The 24,171-nt window shown below is 35.0% G+C and overlaps 1 protein-coding gene across 9 annotated transcripts; it reads left to right on the forward strand.

The window, feature by feature from the left end:
- The first annotated feature begins 1,366 nt into the window (after positions 1–1,366).
- Positions 1,367–22,562, forward strand: LOC113727414 (palmitoyltransferase AKR1-like). 9 transcript variants are annotated; one of them, XR_011839520.1, is made up of 15 exons: positions 1,367–1,533; positions 1,653–1,715; positions 1,821–1,991; positions 3,385–3,516; positions 6,658–6,797; positions 8,407–8,493; positions 11,387–11,512; positions 12,860–13,012; positions 13,705–13,749; positions 15,231–15,332; positions 16,778–16,948; positions 17,034–17,113; positions 17,519–17,602; positions 17,668–17,755; positions 21,596–22,562. XR_011839520.1 is itself a non-coding variant. In XM_072076073.1 (14 exons), the coding sequence occupies exons 1-13, from the start codon at positions 1,500–1,502 to the stop codon at positions 17,571–17,573; spliced, it is 1,359 nt and encodes a 452-aa protein (XP_071932174.1). In that variant the 5' UTR covers positions 1,367–1,499; the 3' UTR covers positions 17,574–17,602; positions 17,668–17,933. The 9 variants fall into 9 exon arrangements, 3 of the variants coding, with proteins under 3 accessions (XP_071932174.1, XP_027107369.2, XP_071932175.1); XR_011839519.1 differs by having other exon boundaries at positions 21,599–22,562; XR_011839518.1 differs by lacking the exon at positions 21,596–22,562 and adding an exon at positions 17,862–17,933.
- Positions 22,563–24,171: the final 1,609 nt, after the last annotated feature.

Consider the following 24,171-nt stretch of genomic DNA (forward strand, 5'->3'; position numbering starts at 1 on the left):
TTTGCCCTTTGTATTATATGCCAAGTAATATTACCAAACGAATAACAAAGTACTACAAATCAATTAACAATTAATAAACTTTAAGAGGTGTAGTTTATGGGCAAATAGACATTACCTATTCAAATTACCAACTCTTTATGAGCATTTTACTCTCAAACATTTAATTTATGATAAATACATCAACGTTTGTAAGTAAAATTAAAAAAGTGTTACAATAATATTCTTATAAAAAGGAAACTGGTAGGTTATATATTTAATATTTTTTTAAAAAAGAAATGGCTCATAAATTAGTAATTCTTTATGATTTTTTTCCATTACATGAACAAAATAACGGCTCTTTATGGGTATTTTATTTTGAATCATTTAATTTATATTAAATACATAAATGTTTGTAACTAAAATTGAAAAAGTGTTACACTAAAATTTTTACGAAAGAGAAACTGGTAGGTTTTGTATTTAACAAAAAATAACTATGTGACAGTAAATACAAATTTAAATAGAGGTTTTAGATTTTGAGGCCATGTCATGTGAATAGAAGTAAAATACAAATCTTTTTTTAAATGTAAATTGCTTGATAGAGATTTTGAGGCCATATCACGGGAATAGAGGTAAAATATAAATATTTTTTTAAATTTAAATTGCCTGATAGAGGTATCAAATTTAAATTTGTATTTACTTTCATATATTTAATTTTTGTTAAATACAAAACCTACCAGTTTCCCTTTCATAAAAATATTAATATAACACTTTTTCAATTTTATTTATAAACATTTATGTATTTAACATAAATTAAATGATTCAGAATAAAATACCCACAAAAGCTGATACTTTGTTCATGTAATGGAGGAAAGCCATAAAGAATTAATACTTTATAGGTCATTTCTTTTTTTAAAAAATATTTAATTTATATTAAATAAATAATCTACTGATTTCTTTTTTGTAAGAATATTACTGTAATACTTTTTAAATTTTACTTACAAACATTGATGTATTTATCATAAATTAAATGTTTGAAAGTAAAATACTCATAAAGAGCTGGTACTTTGAATAGGTAATGCCTATTTGCCCATAAACTACATCCGTTAAAGTTTATTAATTATTAATTGATTTGTAGTACTTTGTCATTCCTTTGCTAATACTATTTGGTACGTAGTACAAAGGGCAAATTTGGTACAAATTTCTCATTTTTCATTTTAATCGCCTGGACTGAATATGCAAAGAATCAGTAAGTTCAATGGAGGTTAGTACAATTTCTCAAAATATGAGGGAGGTGAGTGCAAGTGTAAGAAACCTCAGAGGAGGTTTTTGCAATTTTCCCAATAAACAAATGCTAACTCCCTGTTCCTCAAATTCGTTCAAGCCCTTCTTCTTTCTCCTTTTTACGCGTGCCTCCTAGAATCTTCTTCCACAGCTTTTACCACGACTAAAACCTCAATTTGCAGTCAGTCCGTTAAAAGGGTTTTAGAGTCTTCTTCTTCTTCTTCTTCTTCTCTCACACGATGGTTGGTCCTGATGCTTCTGATGCTCTCGCAGGTTCCTCTATTTTTCACATATTTGAACATAATATAATGTTTTTCTATCTTTTTTTTTTTTTTTTTTTGCATTTATGATATGTGGTTTTGCCTTTTTTTTTTTTAATCAATTTTCCACAGTGAGGGACACAGTTCAGCAGTTCTTGAATGCTGCACGTACTGGGAATTTAGACCTTTTCAAGAGTAAGTTTGAACTTCAGTTCCAATTTATACTTACAGATTGTTCATCGCTCTTCTGTTATTGATGTTAAAGATTTGTTTTTTTTTTTTGGTTGGGGGGTGGTATAGAATTGGCTAAACAACTTGATGATGGGAAGGGAATAGCTCAGACAGTGGCAGATGTTAAGGATGCGAACAAGAGAGGGGCTTTGCATTTTGCTGCCAGAGAGGGCAAGACTGATATGTGCAAGTACTTGGTTGAGGAGTTGAAGCTTGATGTCAATGCAAAAGATGATGATGGTACGTCCTTTGCTCTCTGAGTTATTCTTTCCATGTTAGTTTTTCTGTTGGTTGTTTGGAATATTTGAATAAACAAGATTTAAGTTGTGCATGGATTTGTACATTCTGGTATTTAATGTCAATGCCAATTGTAAAGATTGTAACTTTTTCGTTCTATGCTCTGTTATCTTGATTTGATCTTTTGCCTAAAAAGGAAAGGAGAGGGTGTGTATATCTTTTTGCGAGCAAGTTTTGGTATCTGAGAGCTTGATTGCTTGATGAAACACATTAGGATGGATGAAACATCCATTATAGGGAATTCTAAGGTTGAGCATCTTGGAGTTACCCTAAAGAGGTCTCCTGTATTTGGGATAAGTACTTGTGTGTTATTTTTCTGACCAAACACGGTAGTAGGCTAGACATATTTATCTAGTCCACCCTCTTTGGATAAGGGTAGACATTTTCCTTTATCTGTACGATTCTACCTTGATACAAACCTCTTATCTGGTTATGCAAATTGAAAATGTCAAAGCAGCATTTGCCTGAAGGTGAGATTCAGTTGTACTTCTTAGCATTTGATGATTGACTTGTAATTGTTGTATTTTCTAATCTATTTTAGCTAGACTGGGTTTTTTGGCTGAATAAGTTCAAAATTGATGGATCTTCTTCAAATACATAATGATAATGGTAGAGGTGCATTATTATTTTACTAGAACAAAGAGGCGAAAAGATAAAATGTAGATTAGGGGACACCTGCACTTTGTAAGTAGCTTTGCTACTTACATTGCTGCATGGTTTTTATACGAGCAATACAGCAATAAAGGCAAGAGATACTTGAGCTCCGTCACATTCTGGCACTGGACAGTCTAAACAAGGAACATAAGTTGTGATGCCTTCTCATTAAAGGTTTCCCTAATTATTTGAGATGTGTACTAGAATTCATCTGCCAATGCAGAAGATGAGAAAATCGAGTAAAGCTGGTTTCTGTTTATTGTTATGTTTCAGTGATTGTTGAGGTCGTTTCTTCCCTGCAATAGAAATTTATTCTGTGGACTTCTGATTTTTGGGGCTTCTGATGCAGTTGTGAGGCTATGGATGTGAATCCTGGATTCTGCTATTTTTTCTTCTTGCTTCCTTCTTAATTCCTGATATAACAATTCAGTCATTATTTGGCTGCTTTCTTGGGCTTGGCTGCCTGAAAATTCTTCTTCTGAACCTAACAAACTTGGTAATTGCCCAAGCATTTGGTTCTGAAATCATTTTTTTTTTAAATTGTTTAACTGTAAACGTTTGCCCAGATGAACTGAAGCACCAGTGCCTATTCTGATTGCCTGTATATATTTAAATTGTAATTTTGTTGGCTTGTGTCCTTGTCACATGAACAACTTTGTAACTTGTCTGCTATGTCCTGCAGGTGAGACTCCTCTTCTTCATGCTGCAAGGCAAGGACACGCAGCTACTGCTGAATACCTTACTGAGTGTGGTGCTGATCCTAGTATACCCAGTCACTTGGGTGCAATGGCTCTGCATCATTCTGCAGGAATAGGTGTGTGGATTATCTGCCTCAATTCTCAGAAGCAACAGTATATAAGTCTTGTTCAAGTACTGTAGTTTAGTTGATTTAAAACTCTCTTTTTGCTTCTTCATTTGGGATTCCATGGAGCCATCACGGTCATATAAGACCTTGATATCTTGGCACTATGGCCACCAATTTAGAAGGATAGAAGACAGAAAGGAGATGAAATGAGCAGGAAAATTTTCATGTTCTGTACGATTGCACTATTGTCTGGCATGGTAGAAAAGATTTTGCATCCACTAGATAAATACATCCCCATATAACATGGTATAGAGCTCTACACTATTGCTCTACAAGTGCCAATGAATTTGACTAACTATAAGCGCAATGAACCAAAGAACCTAGTAATCAAATAAGATTCCGGAGTGTCAGAAGTGAGAACTGCTTTGAGGGAGATGAAATAGATCTGGTACATTTTATGTGAAAATCGTCTAAACTAGTCATTGAAGCAGAATTGCAAGCTCAAAGTGCAACTCAAGTTTAATGTAATCATTAACCTTGAATGTGGGAACAAGAAAAGTTGATTTCCTTGCATTTCTAACCTTTAGTTGGCTATGCTCTTTTTTTGGTTAGTTTTAAGAGCTTAACTGAGTACAAAAACCATTTTTACTAATGAAATTGAAAATACGTGGATATGAATTTATTTGCTTGTAACAGTGTGTTTTAGATTATAACGAAAAAATATGTGCTCAAGTTCCACTAAGTAAAGCTTATAAGAGCTGAGCTTGTCTGGTAAAGAAGCTGAAAATTAAGTCTGATCAAAGGGCCAGGCCTAGTTTTATTCATGCATCGTTCAACAGGCTTACAGCTTTCTCAAAAACAAGTCAATTGAGGACTTTTATCCACCAATCCAGTATTCTCATGAACATGAAACTGATATTAAGGTGTAATCTTCACATTATAGAAGTCATGGAAAAGTATCAAGAAGATTATATTTATACTGCATTCTCTGTTAAATAAGCTTAAGGAATAAAATTAAGTTGATATGTCCTTCACTTTAAGGTGGGAAATATCTTGTTTTGGCAATATCTGGCAACTTGCAATTGGAAGTATATCAGTCAAATAAGTACTTGAATCAAGCAGTGGGCACATAAACTGTCTTTATTTTGATGTACATTGTTGTTACATATCTGTAGAATGATGCAAGTTAAAGTTGCTCCCTTGCTGCTCCAGAAAATTAGATTTGGCGAGATATGCAGAACGTAGTTTAGTTTCTTCCTTTACACGATATGATACTATTATTTGCTCAACATGCTACTGGATATTTGATAGTTCAACAGGTTTGAAGCAAAGAGAACTACTTTTCACTACTCTTTCTGTTTGGCATGGGAGCCTTAAGCAAACTAATGGAAGATCATTAATAAAAGGCCTTCCAAAAGATTTTGAATCAAAGAGAGGATATCTTGTACGTTAGACCAAAGATGCATTATGTCTTGGTTGAGCTCAAAAAGTTTATTGGACATCAAGGCATCATGTGCTTGAAGCAGATTCTGGTTTGAATAGAGTTAACTTTTTCGTATGGGGATATCCTTGATGTGGTGGAGCTGGCTGTAATATTAGATTCTAGTTGGGAAACTTTCGTTATCTTAGGCTGGTTCCTGGGCTAAACACAAGAATATAGAATTGTGGAATTGTGTGGTTGATAGATTTAAGGGAAAAGCTGGTATGGAGAAACATCATCATTTCCAAGGGGGAGCTGACATCCACCACAATCACTTGTTCCAGCATGCCCACTTATTTGGTTTCTCTACCCTTTTTTACTGCTCAAAGTTGCCAAAAGATTGAAAGGCAGCAGAGAGTTTCATTATGGGAAGGATATCCCAATGATCAAAAGATACAGTTTATTCATTGATAAGTGAACCTCTATCTTTATTAATGTAGGCCTAGGGTGAAAGTAGTTATGGGGATGTGGTTTGGAACAAATTGCCTGTCAGAAGAGCTAACCTGTGCAAATAGTCAAGTTAATTGGGAATTGAAAATCTGGAGGTTCATCAAACTTGTGGAGTCAGCTTGAGAGAAATTATGATCTTTGGGGATTTTTTTAAAATAAATTTCAGTCAGTATTGTGAATGGAAACATTGGAGCAAATCTGCCTGTGGCTGAATTTTTTTGAAAATGGTGAGGGTGTACTTTAATGACTTTCAGAAGATCCATGGAGGATCATAAATATGAATTTCTTACTGACACTGTGAACAGGATATGTAGTTAGATTATCAATGTAGGTGGAGATGAAGAATCGGGTGCTGAATTATTGTTAGGTGTATCTTTTCCCAAGTTGAAGGTTGAATCATCTTGCGGAGTTTTTGTGTAGTGAAATGGAGAATTTCCGTGAACACCATTCCAAAACTTAAGCCTCCTAAGAGGTTGCTTTACTTACCTGGTTGGCAAGCTGGATATATCTGAACTGCTGAAATTTTGAGAAAAGAGTAACAGAAGTTACATAAGGAATTATTATTTATATTTTGGCTGTATGATTACCATAGAGTGCTACAATGAGGCTGCTTAGAGCTCACGTTTGCAAAACTTAAGCTCTTTGAAGCTTTATCTTGTCATGCTGGAGGCTACCTGGAAGACGTGTGTAGGCTTTTGAAGATAACAATGACAAAAATAACAAATAATTTTGAAATGTGAATCCTTTGGGTATTCTCTGGATTTATGGAAGGCTATAAAATCTTTTTACGAAATCCAGAACCTTTTGGAAAAAATAAAATATCAAATCATTTATCTTTTTGTTTTTATTGGTTTATAGAATCTGCATCAAATGTACAGAAACTTGGATCAATATTTGCAGCAGCTTTGGGGTTGAATCGATTGTGTGTGATTACTCATAACAATAGATGCTCGTATGCTGTCTTTGCTTGATTAGTGTTGCATATCATAGCAAATAGATCATTTTGCAAGATCGATTTAAAATGTATCAACAAATAAACTATAGTCTTTTATCTTAAACACTTTAATGAAACAATAGTGGCCAAATTATAATGAACTCGGGTACATTATCAGTGGATATGAAATTCACCTTATACTCTACCAGTAAGTAGTTAATTATAATTGGGTATACTTCGAATTAGTTATAAAATTAGCTATGGTGGCATTTGTTCTTTCTTGCAGGAGATACCGAGTTATTGAAATTCTTAATTTCACGAGGTGTGGATGTTGATTTACAAAGTGATGCTGGTACTCCCCTTATATGGGCTGCTGGTCATGGTCAGCAAGATGCTGTCAGAATACTGCTAGAACACCGTGCTAATGTTAGTGTACTTAGAATTTTTTCCCCCTTCTTTCCTCTTGTTCACCCAAGCCATTGAGTTCTATGACGAGGCTTAGGATCCTGTCGTACGGAGTCATATGATCTTGTCCTTTATAAGTAATTCTCTGTTGCAGCAAGGTTTTCCCAGTTTTTGATTCCTTGCGTTTTTTATTCCTGGGCTATGTTCAAGGAATCGTTATATGCAGTTTCATTTTTCACATTTTCTTTTACGCCAAATTTTTAATATCAGAATGTTATACCTTTTTGGGTTTTTTGTTGGTTCTGCATATCTTCTAGTCCTTCTGTTCTTCTTTTGTTATTCTTCTTTTGCTTTTTCCATTCGTCAAATATTTTCTCCTTGTGGTGTAGCTTTGCTTTGTATACCCTTTAAATTCTTTTACTTTCACTCCTTTCAATTATGTTCTTCAGTTATTGAACTTTTCTCTTTAACCTGTAGGATCCTTTCGAGTTGTGTGTTCTTGTGCTCCTGTGTTACAATTTTGTGTAGTATGTTTCGTGTTAAGTTTAAAATGATGGATTCTTATACATCTTAGACAATCCTTTCTTTACAAGGTTTGCTTGTTATGGAGAGTAGAGATCTTGCAGACTGTGTGGCAATTTCATTGTCTATTCTCATCAAGTATCCATACATTCAATGGCTGAACTTTGTGTTTCGGCTAAAATGGTCTGAACAATCTGGTCAAGCGATGCAGTAGGTGTAAACTTTATTGCCTCGGGAAAAGCAACATATTGTTGATGTCATTGGCACATCACCAGGACACAAACAATTAGTTTTGCAAGTCATAATTTTTTGCAATTATCAGATTTAAAGTTTTTTTGCTGATTGGTTTTCCTTTATCTTTCTTTATGTGGAAAGTCTGAAGGATAAGATTGCAAAAGCTGAAGTTTGATTTGTCAAAAGCTTTGACGTTCTGTATTCCCCTTTGACTTTTATTTGCTAGCATAAGTACCATAAAGGGAGTTTACTGTGGTCACCAAATAGCCTAGATTGGACTATGACTAATAGTTTGGTCTAGGGAGTGGAGTTTTCTCTAGTTGGAGATGCTTGAGGTTTAGTTGAGTAGAACAAAGTTCCAACTCTGTCAAATCTTTTTTAATCTTTGAAGTGCACTGGTTGGGTTAGTAGTTGGGGTTGACAAAAGCTTTAGTTGCTTTGGAGTGCCACAGTAGGTTGTGCTTGTTTTGTCTAGTGAAATTACCCATATATAAAATGGTTTCCACTTATACTTCTTTCTCTGATTTTAGTTATTATTACTACTCATATGCCTCATTCACTGAAAGATATGTCAGTTACATATACAATATGATTTCAATTTCAATCCAAAATAAAATGTATACTGGGGTTCATGGCCCTATTGTTGAAAAGTTTAGCAAAGTGTTCTTTAGCAGGCTTACCATATGAATATGGGAAATGTATCTGGATGTACTTTGTTATAAGATAAGTTGGATTATTACTTTGTCATATCGGTCGCTCCAAATTTATGGTTTTCATTATTCTTACAGTGTGAATTCTAGGACTGAGAGTTAAAGGAAAAGATGCATTTTTTGTTGTGGATTTTCATCTTTATGTTGTCCGATTGTTTTTGCAGCCAAACATTGGAACTGAAGATGATGTCACTCCTTTGCTGTCTGCGGTGGCAGCAGATTCATTACAATGTCTAGAGTTGTTAATTCAGGTCTGTAGGTCTTGTAGCCTGCATTCTTTCTGAATTGTACACAAATTTTCATGTGCTTCTGCTATTATGAGAATGCTACTAAAGTTCACTTCTTATTAAATCATTTAGGATTTTGTGAGTTAAACTTGCTTCATCTGATTGCATTTGGTATGGTGCTTCACAATTCTATTGCAATCTGCTATATTTTCAACACTTGCATGGGGTTTTACATCTTTGATTCATTGCAGATGTATTCCTCTTTTTGACTTGAAGGAAATTTTTTGTATTGCCACTTGATTTCATGTATCTTGCCACTGGATGAAGTTACTTGAATAGAGCCCTGATTTCATGTATCTTGCAGATGTATTCCTCTTTTTGACTTGAAGGAAATTTTTTGTATTGCCACTTGATTTCATTTATCTTGCCACTGGATGAAGTTACTTGAATAGAGCCCTGTTATGAGTAATGGAAGCATAAAGACAAACAAAAGTTGTGATAGACATTGTTCGAAATGATTAGCAAGTTGTTAAAGTTTCTTAATCGTTTATTGCTTAATCATTTTAGTTGTAGTTATTTTCTGGTATGATATGTTGCAATCTGTACCTAATGCATTTTATAGTTTATACTCTTGTGAAGTTTTACGTTGTATTATCTTCAATTCGTAAAAGTGGTATTTGGGCAAAAAAGAAGCTATGCCACGTATTATGTCTCTAGGATTTCCTTAGCTCATCTTCTGGGTGAAAATGTATAGATGATAATGTTTTCTATTTTTTTTTTATTTTTTTAACTTGTGTATGTATGTAAGCTGCCTGCAGCATGCTTATTATCTTTGATGTGTCTTGGGTCTAGTACCTTTTCTAAATGCAGTATACTCATTTAGTGTTTAGCAAGAAACCTGCATTCTTCTAATTGCAATTGTATATATCGCACAATTTTTAATGAAAAATAAAGAAGTGCCAAGCTTTTCTTGTTTTTCTTTGAGAAGGTAAAGCTTTTCCAACATAAGAAGGCATCTTGGACCGTGCAACATAAGATACAAGTGCAACTTATCTGCGTTTTCAATACCTTGTATTTTCAAGAACAATGCAAAGAAAAAACTGTCTGCAGGAACAGTGTTCTTGATCCATAGGTACTGAATATTTCAGAAAGCCGTTCCTAGCCATCTGTGTTCTTGTTTACTCTTTTAAGGTTCTGTAAATTCTCTCTCCGTAGAGTCAAGTAAGTGAACGGTGGATGTGTCCCAACTTTTAATTTTTTTTTCGTACAAGGGCTCTACCACAACATCGAGTTTATCACGCTCCCTAGCATTGTCTTTTGCACTGTGCAAGTAGCTAATGCATCTGTCTGTGAATTGTGGGCCGCTGGACAATGCAATAGCAGATGACAAGTTGTTTCTTCATTGTTGAGATGCAAAGAGCAAATATTGGCATAGATTTTGTGCATGTCTCGAGATAAGATTAGATGCTTTAGCTGGAGCTTCCCAGGGGAAAAGTGGTACATTTTTTGGTTTGCTAGTATTCAAAATCTTTTTATAGGAAACTTGTTTTACTTTTCCAGTTTAAAGTGTCTCTGAAAACTCGTCGTTTGAAACATAACTTGACCATCCCCACTTGGTGATTACTGACTGCAGACAAGGACGTCTTCTTGGAATAATCCAATTGTTTCAGCTGCTGGTAATTAAAATTTTTCTTGATCTGTGGCTGCTATGCCACTTGATTGAATAGTAGTAAGCATATCAGCGTTGGTTCATCCTGGTTGTCACCAATGTCATATAAGTGAAGAGATATATATACACATATATTTATATATTTATCTTTTAATTCTGCACTCCGACAATGTCTCCAAAAATGATTCTTGTTCATCCACAGCATTGAAATGCTGTTGGCTTTTGAAATTGACCATTTTCTTGGAAATTAAGATGCTTTTCCATACAGCCATAGTGAAGTATCGTTAGTACTTGCAGTGGGTCCAAAATTATTTCCTAGTACCACCCACCTTGTTGAGGGTTATCAAAATCGTTTCTGATGTGCCCATTTACTTGAGGAAAAGTAGGTTTGCTTCCGAACTGTTTGCCTGATATTTTCAATTGACTATTCTTGCTTGGTTAACTTCCTTTTGCTTTGTTTTTCTTCATTATGTCAAAGTAGAGTAGTTCTCAAGGGGCTTATAACAACTTTTTGTGCTTGAGCGTAGCAATATGGATGAAATCTCATGTCTCTTTCTTTGTCATGTCATTGGAAATCTAATATTTTGTTCAACCTTAATGCGATAATAGAGATTGATTGGTAAAATTGTATCATCCCCAGAATCTGTAATTGGTTTTAAGTCCAGCATGCTGATATTGCTTGCTATCACTGGTCATTTCTTGAGATTGATCAATTAGTTGATAAATCTTATCAAAGGGTAATGAACTTAAGGGAACCTCATTTGGTCTCTTTGTATGGTTTATGGAACCTCATTTGCCTGTTTGCCCTAGTCCCCGATGATTTAAGCTTCTGGAGTAGATATTTATTAATGAGATAATAGAAGTTTAGATCTGTAAGGTACTTGTTTGATGTAATTGTACAATTGAGCTTCCCCGTAAAATTGTATGTAAGCATGTTCATGAACTCTGCAGCATTTGTGTGAAGAGTGAAAAATATTGATTGTTTTTTTAGTCAGTGTAGGTTGTTAGGCACTACAAGGTTCTGGATGAATGAAGAGATTATTTACTTGTTTACAAGGTCTTGTAATGTATTATATTCCTCATTAATATGTAATTGTTGCATAGGTGTTTTTGCCTATCTTTGTTTTCATAGTCCTCTTTCCTGAGAAATTTTGGAAAAGTAAATGTGTGTGTAAGGTGGCAAGGGTGTTTCTTATGTTAAAGAATTTCTCTGTGTCAAGCTCTGACATTTTCTTCTCCTTCATACAGGCAGGTGCTCATGTTAATGTTACTGCTGGTGGAGCGACTCCTTTGCACATTGCTGCTGACCATGGTAGCCCTGAAATTTTAGAATGTTTACTAAAAGCCGGAGCTAATCCTGATTCCCTTGATGAGGTAATACTTAAAGACGAAGTAGTCAAACATCTGGGTTGATTTTTCAGTTACTTGGTTTAATCCTTTTACCAAAGCCTTTCTCAAAATGACTTAACAAGTTAGTAGTGTGAGGTAGGTAGGCACCGTTAAATTACCTGCAGGAGACAAAAGGATAGTGTAGAACAGGATAATTCAAGAACTTTCTTGCAATTTTGAGAGTTATGTGTTTTCATGATGGAACTAGTTTGATGGTGGAAGGAATAATTAGATTTATGATGGGGATTTCACTTTTATATAGCAATATTACAAATACTGTTACAAATAAACCCATTACTTTAGAATCAAGAATTTTCTGTTGATGTCAACCTATTCGCAGATCTACAGGCATATGATTTGATTTTATGTTTCGTTGGTAATGTACGTTGAAATGCTTGTTTGCTGAAAATTTAAAAGGTGTCATTTTTTTTTCTTTGTAAGTGGTGTAATTGACACAAGATATGTGTTATATTATGTACAGAGAGAAATGGGCAGACATCTTCAATCTAATGTCATAGCGTATACCTGAATCCTAAATTTAAATTTAAAGAATCTGTGCGCTGTTTATGGTGATCTACCTTTCTTTTGATTTAAGGCAGGAGACCAGAAAGCCACTCCCACTCTGCATTGATGGCTCTCAAGTTGATCCAGGATAACTAAAATTGCAATTTTGAATTCTGCTATTGCTACTATGGAAAAACAAATAAGCTGGTCTAGTACTAGGAATATAAGTAATCACAATTTCCCTTTCTGAAAGTCAATATGTACCGGTTCTTCTGAGAAGCATGCTAAGTACCTAAAGTCTTTGAAGAAATCTGATCTTACTCTTAGTAGGATTTCAGAAAACAGTGATAAGTAGGCATTTTCTGACATAGAGTGATTTTGATTTCCCAGTCCTTTTTGACATTTACTTTTTGAGGGAAGTAATGTGGAATTCTTCCCTAGTGATGAGTTGTCCAAACTCTAGCATGAAGGTTGTCTGGTGTATGTGATTTATTGCATTCCTGCCATTTGAAAATGTGTGTTATTTACTTATTTAAATTATTTTTCAGCATACATTATATTGTCTGATTTGAATGTGTTGAGGATGTTCTAGTTATTACAAGGAAATTGACTTGTCTGATTTGAATGTGTTAAGAATGTTCAAGTTATTATAAGCAAATTGACTACTTCACCAAAAGGTTAAAGATGTTATCTGTTTACAATCATGCATATTGGTTCATTCAGTTTGAGACAAATTATGAGTATCTAGTCCACAAAACAAAAACATGTATTTTAGTATAAATTGGCATAAAATGATCTTACTTGATGCTTAATTTTATCATCTAACAGGAGGGTGTGAAACCTATAGAAGTTGCTGCTGCAAGAGGTCATCGAAGAGCTGTGGAGATTCTATTTCCTGTAACCTCACAAATTCCAACAGTCTCAGAGTGGAGTGTTGATGGAATACTTGAGCACGTTGAGTCTGAAACTGACAAAGTGAAGGTATTTACTTCTGTTTTAACTAGTTAAGGTCTTAAGATGTTCTTTTTCTGTGTCATAGTGCCTAATTTAGAAACTTTTGCCCGTGCTTAGTTATTTCCTTCTGATCAATTGCTTTAAACATTTTAGTTATCAAAGTTGAGTTCTTCAAATTGATTTTCTCAATCTTCAAGTAAGAAGTTGAATGTTCGGCATACAGCTATCATAGGCTTTCTGTACTAAGAAGCAATGTTTATTGTGGTTAAGGGCCTGTTCTAATTTTGTAAACACAGTTGAATGCTGAAAGGTGGCTATTGAAAAAGTTGTTCGAAAGGTGGAAAGCATGTTCCTTTTTTTTTTTCAAAACTTTTTGAAGCTAGAGGCTATTTCCACAAGTACCTAAACGGTTGCTTCTTGATATCAGCTTTTGCCACTTAAAAGAAACTCAAAGGAGAAGTGAAAAATGAATAAGAACACCTTGAAAGCTTTTAGCTCTAAATAAGCTATAATTATCTGATTTTAAGCTACTAAGAGGCTCCAAACATACTTGTAGTGACTCCCATTTTTTGGTTTTTTTTATGTATGTAGGGTTCGTTGAGACTAATTGAAAATCAACACGAATCTGATGCTCACGCCCTCTTTGATCGTCCATTTTTAGGATTTGGATTTTTTACTCTCAGTGTTTGCTAACTGATTTTCAATTTTAACAATTACAGGAAGTAAAGCAAGTTAATAAGCAGAAGGCTGTTTCTGCGCCTGAGGTACAGTTTTGATGTCTATTTAAACACATATGATTACGCATTGTTCTAGCATTGTTTCTTTTGTTCATACATGGTTTATAAAGTGCGTCGTTATCATTAACTCTCGCTCTGTCCCCCCCCCCCCCCCTCCTCCCTCCCTCTCCCTCTCCCTCCCTCGCTGCTTCTTCCAAACTTAGTTGAGAAATAAAGAAGTTAACAGTCATCTGATGCTCCCTTATAGCTATATCCTTTATGATTTTTGTGATTGCTGTAGTGGAAACTAATTTTACAAAGAGAATGTGCATGTTGCCAGCCTCTCTCCATGTCTGAATAATGATTGCACCCAATCAATCTGAACGTAGAACTTTCAATAACTTAAAATTTGGTGTGAGGTTTTGCATATATTAAAATGGCATAATTGGCTTGAATTTCAGAATAGATAATTGTAGACCATTTCACTCATGTAGCATCAGCAATTAGGATTACTAAGATGGGCTATTTGAAGCTTTTCTCTCCTCTGGAACTTCCTTAACTGGAAGATCATAACAAGAAAGTAAACTCCATTACTTTCATGTAGTCTTTATGTGAATAACACGGATCGCTGTTTCATTTTTGTGATATCTTTTCTGTGAAAGTTTAATCAGTCAATAGTGGATATGTAGAGTAAATTCTGCAATGCATATTCATTATCATGATATCAATCTGCTATATTTATGAAAACGAATGTAATAGTCTGTAGCCACTCCGATTCTGCTGCCATCACTTGCAAAATTTCATGTTCCTAGGCAAATGCGGGCAATGAATACAACCTCATGCTTTCAGTTGTATCGAGTGGATCACATTTCCTCATTTAACCCTTTGGTTGGAAGGGCAAGCAATTGACATGCACAAAAAGTGTTCAAACTTTCCTACATGTTGAAATGAATAATGGCCAATTTGCTAAATATTGGCTTACTGTACAGGGCAAAAATCTTACATGGTCAATAAAGTATATGGATAGTGTACTTTCAGTCGCTAAACTTAATTTGTTCTGAAATCACCCACTCAACTTTGAAATGGTGTACTTTTGGTCGTTCTGTCTAAATGCGTAGCTTGTGTGATGATTCTTCTGTTAGTGGTTACTTTTAAGCCTAATGGAATGGCCAAAAGCATACCACTTGAAAGGAGTGGCCAAAAGTGTACCATTTTAGAAATTTAGTGGATGGTTTGGTATCAAAACTAATTTAATGGCCAGAATTAGACTATTCAAATAGGGTAGTGGCTATTTAAGTAGTTTGCTCTACAACAAATGTTATTTGACCATTACTGATCTGAATTTACTATCTGGTACTGTTTGGTTCACTTACAAGAGAATGACTGGACATTGATTCATTTCTCACTTCCTTTTTCTGAATAATAGCAAAGTAATTAATTTGAACAAAGCAATGGCTGTAATATAATGAAAACTGAATAGCTACATTTAATTGTATTTTGCACTTTGCTTGTGAATGCCTGGTTATCAGGTGACACCTGAAACAAGAAAGAAGGCTTCTGAAGCAAAGGCAAGAGGAGATGAAGCTTTTAAAAGAAAAGATTTTTCACTAGCTGTGGATGCTTATTCACAGGTAGGTCCTAATCTTTTTATTGTTCTTTTGTTTCTTTTTGACTTATAAATCTCATCCTTTAGTTTGCAAGCCATGTGAACGTAGGAAATATAATAACACAAAGGCCTTAGTGGTAGTATCTAACTAAACAGGATCTCATGCCTTTTTTTAAAATAAATTTTATTGTTTGACCCACAAAATTACTGCTCTCAAAAGGGTCCACTAGATAGATTTCAAGGTCTTAAAATGGTGCATAAGAATGGAGCATCATGGAATTACTTGCACCAAAGCAGTGCCACTCCAAATTTTCGTTTATAGTAGCCAGCTTAGCATACCTTTTTTGCGTGATCATATGCTATGTTTTCAGACTCGGACCGGGTATCGACTCGGTCAGGGTCAGGGGTCAATGGGTTCGACCGGGTTCGACCGGGGGTTAAATCAGATGACGTCATAAATAAAAATTATTTAGAAATTAAAATATTATATTTAAAATATCTAAGATCATGTTAATATTAACAAAGGTATATTCATATATGTTTAATGTTTCAAATGTATTTAACAATAAAATACAAAGAAATTAGAATAATCAAGGAGCAATTTATATTATTTAATGAATATTAACAAGTTTAGAATTAAAATTATGGACTTGATTAAAAAATAACACCAAACTTTAGGACAATATTTATAAAGTATGAAATATTTGAGGTATATTAATAGTTTTTAACAACTTAAGGATCAAAACATAATATTGAAAATGTTTTGATCCTATATCAGATGAAAGTGCTTTGAAGTTTGACCCCACGCCACACCTCTCATTTCTTCCTCTACTCCTGACGGTGTCATTTCATCTTCCTGCAACTCCTTTCTTCATCTTCCACGCCATTCTGCAACTCCTTTCTTCTTCTTCATCTTTTTTTTTATTTCATTTTCATTCTTATTTTATTAGTTATTTGTTCTCAAACCCATGAAATATCATGCTTTTATCTGATTTCTGCAAACTGTTCTCTTCTCCACGCTTTTTTTTTGCATTTTTGGGTCTTTTTTTTTTCTTTTGAATACAAGATCTAAGATTATATCTTATTTTAAAAAAGGGGTAAAACATTGATTTTTCATGCTTGAATTGAAGTCAAAGAGTGAAAATGGATTTGCGGAGGAGGCGGAGCTCACAAGGATTTGGGGTTAAGAGGTCAGGAAGGGTAAAAAAGAATTTAAAAATGGAGAATAAGAAAAACCCGGTTCGTACGGGTTCTTCAGGTTTCCGGTTAAACCTGGTCAAAACCGGGGTTTGACCGAGTCTTGACCAATCCGAGTTTTTAAGATAGCTCGGACCGGACACTTGGCCGGTTCCCGGTTCAACCGGTCGGACCGGCCGGTCCGGTCCGAGTTTAAAAACACAGATCATATGTTGAGTCTTCTAGCTTCTGTGGACATTGGACTCGCATTGATTTGTGCCGATGGATATACAGGCTATTGATTTTGATCCTACGGATGCAACTTTACATTCGAATAGAAGCCTTTGTTGGCTCCGATTGGGCCAAGCTGATCATGCCTTGTCTGATGCAAGGGCCTGCAGGGCACTAAGACCTGATTGGCCTAAAGCTTGCTACCGTGAAGGAGCCGCTTTGCGTTTATTGCAGGCATGTTCTACTCTGGTCAACTCTTTAATCTTTTAGTAATACATCTTGTAATCATTTACTCAAGTCTCCATGATGTCTGTTGCAGAAGTTTGAGGAAGCAGCTAGTGCTTTCTATGAGGGTGTCACGCTTGACCCTGAAAATAAGGAGCTTGTAGCTGCTTTCAGGTATAATGGACTGCTTCTTACTGTCTGGATCTTACTGTTTAGGATGGTCTGTTTAATCACATAAACGCTTCATGAGCTTTTGAATTATTTAAAATCATTATTGTGTGCGCGGGTGTGGTGGAGGATAGGACTATAGGTTGTATGGAACATGAAGCACAACAGATGTATTGTTGTAGATTTTTCAAGCTTTGAACTTGCAACTAGGTTTGAGTCACAGTGCTTCGCTTCAAGAGCATGAAGTTTTATTCAGTCATCCACAAATTTGGATAACATGTCTCCATTTCCCATGATTACATGTAAAGTTCGGCTTGACATTTTGTCAACTCGAAGAACGGAACGTCTTTTGGTGAAAAAGGATGTTCAATTTAAGTCTGCATATTACGAAATAATATTACTTCACTGCAGGGAAGCTGTTGACGCAGGGAGAAAGTTTCATGAAAAAGAAAAAGAAAAATCCTAATGGAATTTTTAGCAGCAGAGGAGAAAGAGGTAGGAAGAACTTGGATAGGATTCATGTAAACCAACCTGCACAAGGTGACGCCTGGCATTTTCAGATTGCAGTTATGTGGGGAATTCTCATGCAGAAACTGTGCTTGTGCAAAGAAACCACACCTAGATTTTGTCAATGTACTCGTAAAAGAGGTGAGTTCGAGAAGGAAAATTATATTTCCATTTTTTTTATTCGAGTATGTGTGTGACTGTAACATTATTTAGTGGTTTATGGATAACTCTCTCATATATTATGTAGAAGTACCAGTATCTTCAGCAATTCAACAATCAACCACATATGCACATGCAGTTTAGTTTCTGCATGACTTAATTATTTTTGTCAAAGTTTTGAATAATTTTAATAATATTGTCATTTTATACCAGGTTTGAAGCCCATATTAGCTTATGTGATATAGTTGTTTAACACACTTACTGCAAACAAAAGCATTTGAATTCAGGGTATTGTGAAAAAGAGTGCAAAACAAAATTATCTGTTTCTCTTAGTGGGAGTTTTCTTTTTCTTTCTCTTGGGAATTGTGTAAATCCATCTTTTATGAGAGAAACTAAACTGAATTTTTCTTTCATTAAAAGATTCATGACATGTGTGCAAATGTTGAATTTAAAATTCAAATTTTGCGTAGTTGTCATTTATCTAATGCTAACAGTGTAGGAAAGATTAATCCATAAGTTAAAGCGTACTTTTGGTATGAAATATTCTTCTCATTCTTGAAATTATTTTTTTTACTGTTGATTTTTTTGAATTGGGCTAATATGTTACAAGAACATTAGTTTTAAGGGAGGTTAATGATATTTTGAAAACATTAAGGGAGAGCAGTGAAACTGTCAGAAACTTTAAGGGAGGTTTCTAAAATTATCCCAACCAAAAATAAGACTAGATATATGGAAAATTTTTAAAAAAAAGGCTAAATTTTGAAGAGTGCTATGTGGTGAAGGCAATGGATAGATCCATGGAATGACATTGCTCTGGAATAATGACATTAAAGTCTTGCATATCCAATAATCACCTCTAACTATTGAAGCTCATGTGCTAGACCTTGAAACACAAACAAATTGTTGGTTCATTGGTATCTATGCAAGCTATTTGGATCAAGTAAGAAGGAAACAATGGAAAGTGACTGAAGAAAAAAAGAGGATTTGGGGAAATAAGTGGGATTATAGATGGGGAGTTTAATGATATTGTGTCAAATGAAGAGAAGAGGGGTGGAAAGACAAGAGAAGAATGGACTTTTAGTGACTTCAGGAACTTCATCTTAGACAATGAGCTGGTGGATGTAGGCTTTGAGGGCTAGCTATGGATATGGTGTAATAACTAGGAAAGTGAGGGAGAAGTAAGACAAAGGTTGGATAGAGCCTTAATTCTGGTTCGAGACTTTTAACAAAACCAAATGTACTCATGTGAAAAATAATGGCTCTGATCACAGTGCTGATTGACACTGGCCTACATTCTCATAGAAGAAAGAAAAGGTTTTTCTTTTATAAAAAGTGGGTGCAAAATTAAGAGATACAACAAGTGATAAGGGATGCTTGCAACAAGGAATGTGAGGGACCTAAAATATTCAAAGTGACAAGGAAATTTGCCAACTGTAGAGTGGCTCTCCTTAGATGGAGGAATACTTTTCAAGGGAATGTGAAGTTGAAAATAACAAAAATTACACAACAACTTGAAGATATGCAAAGATCAAGTAGGGACAATAGAAAAGACAGGAGAAGGGAACTAAAAAGTTAGTTGAAACAGGCCTAGGAGGAACAATTATATTGGGGTTAAAAGACAAGGGTAGTTGGTAGAAAGAAGGGGATAAAAATACCCAATTCTTCAATGCCAGTGTTAAAGGGAGAAAGAAGAGAAATAGAATGCAAAACCTACAAAAGAAGATAGGTCTTGGATTGGCAGTGAAAAGGAATTGTGAGTGGAAGTAGCAAATTAAAATCATTAGATTTTCAATAGCTCAAGGGTGGAGTGTCTAAATGAGATTTTAGATGGTATACCACAAACAATCTCCCATCAAATAAATGATAGTTAGAGGAAGTGGAAATTAAAACGATACTAAAATAGTAGAGGAAGTGGAAATTAAAAATGCAATTTTTTCCGCGAACCCAAACAAATCTCTAGGTACTAATGGCACGAACCCCCTCTTTTTCCAAAAGTTTTGGCACATTATAAAAGATGATATCATTAGGACTATTCAAAGCTTTTTCCATTCTTGTTTTATGCTCAAATTCATGAATCATAGTGTGATTTCTTTAATTCCTAAAGTAGATTACCCCATCACCTTGAAGCACTGCAAACCAATAATTTCTTGCCAATAAACTTAAGAAGGTATTGGATGTTTGCATTAGTAGAAATCAGGCTGCTTTTGTTCCTTGTAGGCAGATTTTAGATTTTAGACAATATCATAATATCTCATAAATTTTTGCACTAATTAAAAAATAAAAGGTAAGGAAAAAATGGATATTATGCTTTAAAATTAGATATGTCTAAAGCATATCATAGGGCGGAGTGGAAGTTTTTGTAGGAAATAATGAAAAGAATGGGATTTTGTGACAAATAGATCGAACGGATTATTAATTGCATCAAAATAGTCACTTATTACTTCAATATCAATGTGAGCCAAGAGGCTATATGACTCCTAAGAGAGGGATTAGATAAGGAGATCCTTTTATCTCCTTATCTATTTTTACTGTGCTATGAAGGTTTTACCAACTTGCTCAAGAAAGTAGGGAAAGAGAAGTAGATCACAAGAATGAAAATATGCAGACAGGGACTAGCAATTACTCATTTGTCTTTTTTGGCAGATGATTCCCTTATTTTTAGCAAAGCAAATCCCAAGGAGGCAAAGGAGTTGATGGGGATATTGAGAAAATATGAGAAAGGATCTGGTCAAGTGGTTAACCTAGAAAAGTCCTTAGTTTTCTTCAGTAAGAATGTCCCTCAGTCACAGCAAGTACATGTATGCAGAAAATTTGAAAACATCCGGGTAGTGACACAAGGAAAATATCTAGGATTGCCAATGGTAATATCTAGATCAAAACAGCAGATTTTTGGTTTCATTAAGGAAAAATGTGAAAAGAGAATGAAACACTAGAAGAACAAGCTGTTAAATGCTACTAGCAAGAAAGTTCTGCTTAAGGCAGTAACTTTAACAATGCCCACTTATGTCATGTCATGCTTCAAACTACCAGTTAGATTGTGCAAAGAACTGAGTACTATGATGTCTAATTTCTAGTGGGAAAAGGAAAATGAGAAAAGGAAAACTCATTGGTGTTCTTGGCAAACACTCACCTAGGAAAGAAAAATGGTGGCCTATGCTTTAGAGATTTGTAGAATTTCAACTAGGCTTTGTTAGGAAAACTAGTTCAGAGGCTAATAACAATGCCTAACTTCTTGGCAAGTAAAGTTCTGAAAACCAAATACTATCCAAAGGAGACAATTTTCAATTGCAAAGTCCACAAAAATGCTTTCTGGATCTGGCAAGGTCTGATCCCAGTGAGAGAGAATGTTGAGAGAGGCACTAGAAGGAAAATAGGAAATGGCAAAAGTTAAAAAATCTGGGAGCAGAATTGGATACCAGAGAACCCACAAGGAAAGCATATATCATTCAAGTCTTAGGATTGCAAAGCTTAGAAACTGGAGGATCTAATCTAAAACTTCAGATGGAAATGACCATGTTCAAACTTTTCAATGAAGAAGTGGCCAAGAAAGTGTTGAGAATACCAATAAGCTTAGCAAATAGAGAGGATTGTCACTTCTAGATACACAGTGGAAATGGCCAATGCACAGTTGCCTCAGGATATAAGGAACTCAGTAGGCAGAGGGGTAATTAGAAACACAAAGGACAACTAGGAGAAAAGGCAAGTTTGGAGGAGAAACATCTATGAAAACATCTGTGGAAACTCAATATAGATCACAAATTGAAGCTGTTTATCTGGAAATGCATGACTAAGGCTCTCCTTGTAAATGAAACTGCATTTCAGCAGGACTAAGAAGGGGACTCCAATATGTGAAGGTTGTGGTGAAGACATAGAAACTGTGGAATAGCTGTTCTTTCGCTATAGGAATGCTGAGGAAGTATGGCACACATATCACCAGTGAGATGGGATGGAATTGAATATCAAACAAGGAATTTCAAAAATGGTGGAGTGAGGCCAGGAGCAAACCTAAAGGGATGGAACACATAGTACTATCTGTAAATATATTATGCCAGCTTTGGAAGGCTAGAAATGAAAGAGTATTTAAAGAGTATAAAAGACCACCCATCAAGATTATATAGAAAGCACAAAGAGAACGGCTTGAATTTCAAGAAGCAGTAGCAAGAGACAGAAAGATGAGCATGCCAGAAACAAGAGCTGGAACAACACAGCAAGGAAGCAGAGGTAGAGATAACTCCATTCATCTCAGTATAGTTGTGAAAACTCAAGGAAATGGCGGTCAAATGGGTATTGGAATTCTTACCGAGAATGAAGACAGCAAGTGGTAGCTCAATGACCCTTAAAGGAGCATAGCTCAAGAAACAATTTGATGGACAATGCTGCGGCCCTTAAACTTGCATTAATCAAAGCAAGGGAATAATGGTGGAGGAGAATCAAAGTGGGAGTAGAAGAGCAAACAAGGCCAAAGACATCAAGCTCTATTCTCACTTAGAGGACATTCATGATTTAAGCTCTATGTTTGTGGAATGCTCATTTGTTTTGGCTAGAAATGAGAGTAGCAATTGAACTAATTATATTAGTAATCATGCTCTAAGCATGTCTTTTGGTGAGGAGTGGTTTAATCTTCAGTGTCTTAGAACACATGTATAGCTCCAATTGAGCCTTTGCTCACTAAATGTATAGTTCATACACAATTCCAAAAAATCATCTATCGTTTTTGGAAAAAAAAAAAAAAAAAAGAAGTAAAATAGTGCAAAACAAAGGCTCATGGGACAAATCCTTTCTCATGAAAGTAGTGGATGGGTTCCTTGCTTTCTTTTTGAGTTTTGCGTGTGTAACATAATGCTTGCAGTCGTTTAGTGTTAGCACATGGGTATCATTGAGTCGAGTTAAGAGCAAATGGTGCTCTACTCGAGCTCGTGAGAATTACTCAAACTCGAGCTTGGTGAACATCACATTTTGGTGCTTAAGGTCATATTGAAAAAAAAAAAAAATGAGGAGCTTGAGCTTGCTGAATAAGTCAAAATTTTTCTTGGGCCCATTTTTTATTAGATTTTATTAATTCTACTATTTTATTTGAAATTAGATCTAATTAGACAAAGATTTTGCCTACACAAAAATAAAAATAGCTAAAATCAATGAGGTGGATCATATTTCACTTTGTCTCTATTGTGTAGGGTTGTTTGTTGTACAGAGTAGTAATTTCCTGGTATAAATATACTCATCTCGTAATCACATATAGAATATATAGAATATGTAAAGCATGTAATTTGTCCATAATGAAAAGACATTTTAGTGATATCACATAAATATATAAATATTTGATATTCTCAACCATGCCTGACGTGCTTCAAGGAGAGTACTACCATGCTTGAGTTTGACTTGAAAATGCAATGAGTATACCTGAATTCGAGCTCCAACGAGCATTTGCTGTTCGCTAGTTGCTTTTTTCATTGTCCTCGCTAGTGTAGCATTATTATTCCATTCAATTTTTTTTCTCTAATTTCATCTATGACAACACCTTATCGGAGATCCACTAATTGAGCAATACCTTGGGATGACATAGCTATTCAATAAAAGTGACAAAATTTAAACAAGAAAAGACTTATGGGAGATGTATAGCACCCAAAACATGAGGAAAGTGCAGTGATCAATGAAATGCTTCATATAGTTGAACATGAACAGAGATTGCGCACTACTGAGTTACATTTCATAATAAAAAATCTTAATGAAATTGAGGACAAACTAAAGTAGGTAGAGGCATCCTTAGCCCTTTGTTTAAGGGAAATGATACTAGCACTCCTTACACTTCATCTAATGCAAAAGAAGAGTAGTGCCCGAAATTTTTCGTAGAGTGCTGATGTTATTTCCCTAGCTTAAAAAGGCTGCATGGCTTTGGTTGCTACTGATAAACATTGTAGCATAGCATGGCCCTTGTACCATGGATAAGATTGAATGTGCTTGGATTGTCTATTTTTTGGGAATTTTTTTTAGAATATATCATAAACATATTTTTCAATCACTAAGAGACGTGTAATGAAATGGTGCTTTGTAAACGTTAATTCAACCTGTGCTCCCCAATTGAGGCCTTGACTTTTTTATCTGCGCAATCAGCTCTCATATCTAATGTTCGGGTAAACATTGATCGTCTTGGTCTCATTTCCCTACTTGGAGAAGATACGCATGCAAGTTTGATCGCAAGCCAATGCTTGCACAGACCTTTTTCATTCTGCTTCTTTCTTTGGTAAAATATGCATCATTGAGGAAGATACGGGGTAGAACAGGACCCAGTCTTGCTAGAAGTGTACCTTCTCCCATGTCAATGAATTTGTTTGAAACAAGAAGCTAAATCAAGTTTTATCTTTCTTGAGTTAACATGCTTAATTATGCTGCAGCTTGCA

This window comes from Coffea arabica, chromosome 2c (assembly GCF_036785885.1).
Source record: "Coffea arabica cultivar ET-39 chromosome 2c, Coffea Arabica ET-39 HiFi, whole genome shotgun sequence".
Taxonomy (NCBI): Eukaryota; Viridiplantae; Streptophyta; class Magnoliopsida; order Gentianales; family Rubiaceae; genus Coffea; species Coffea arabica.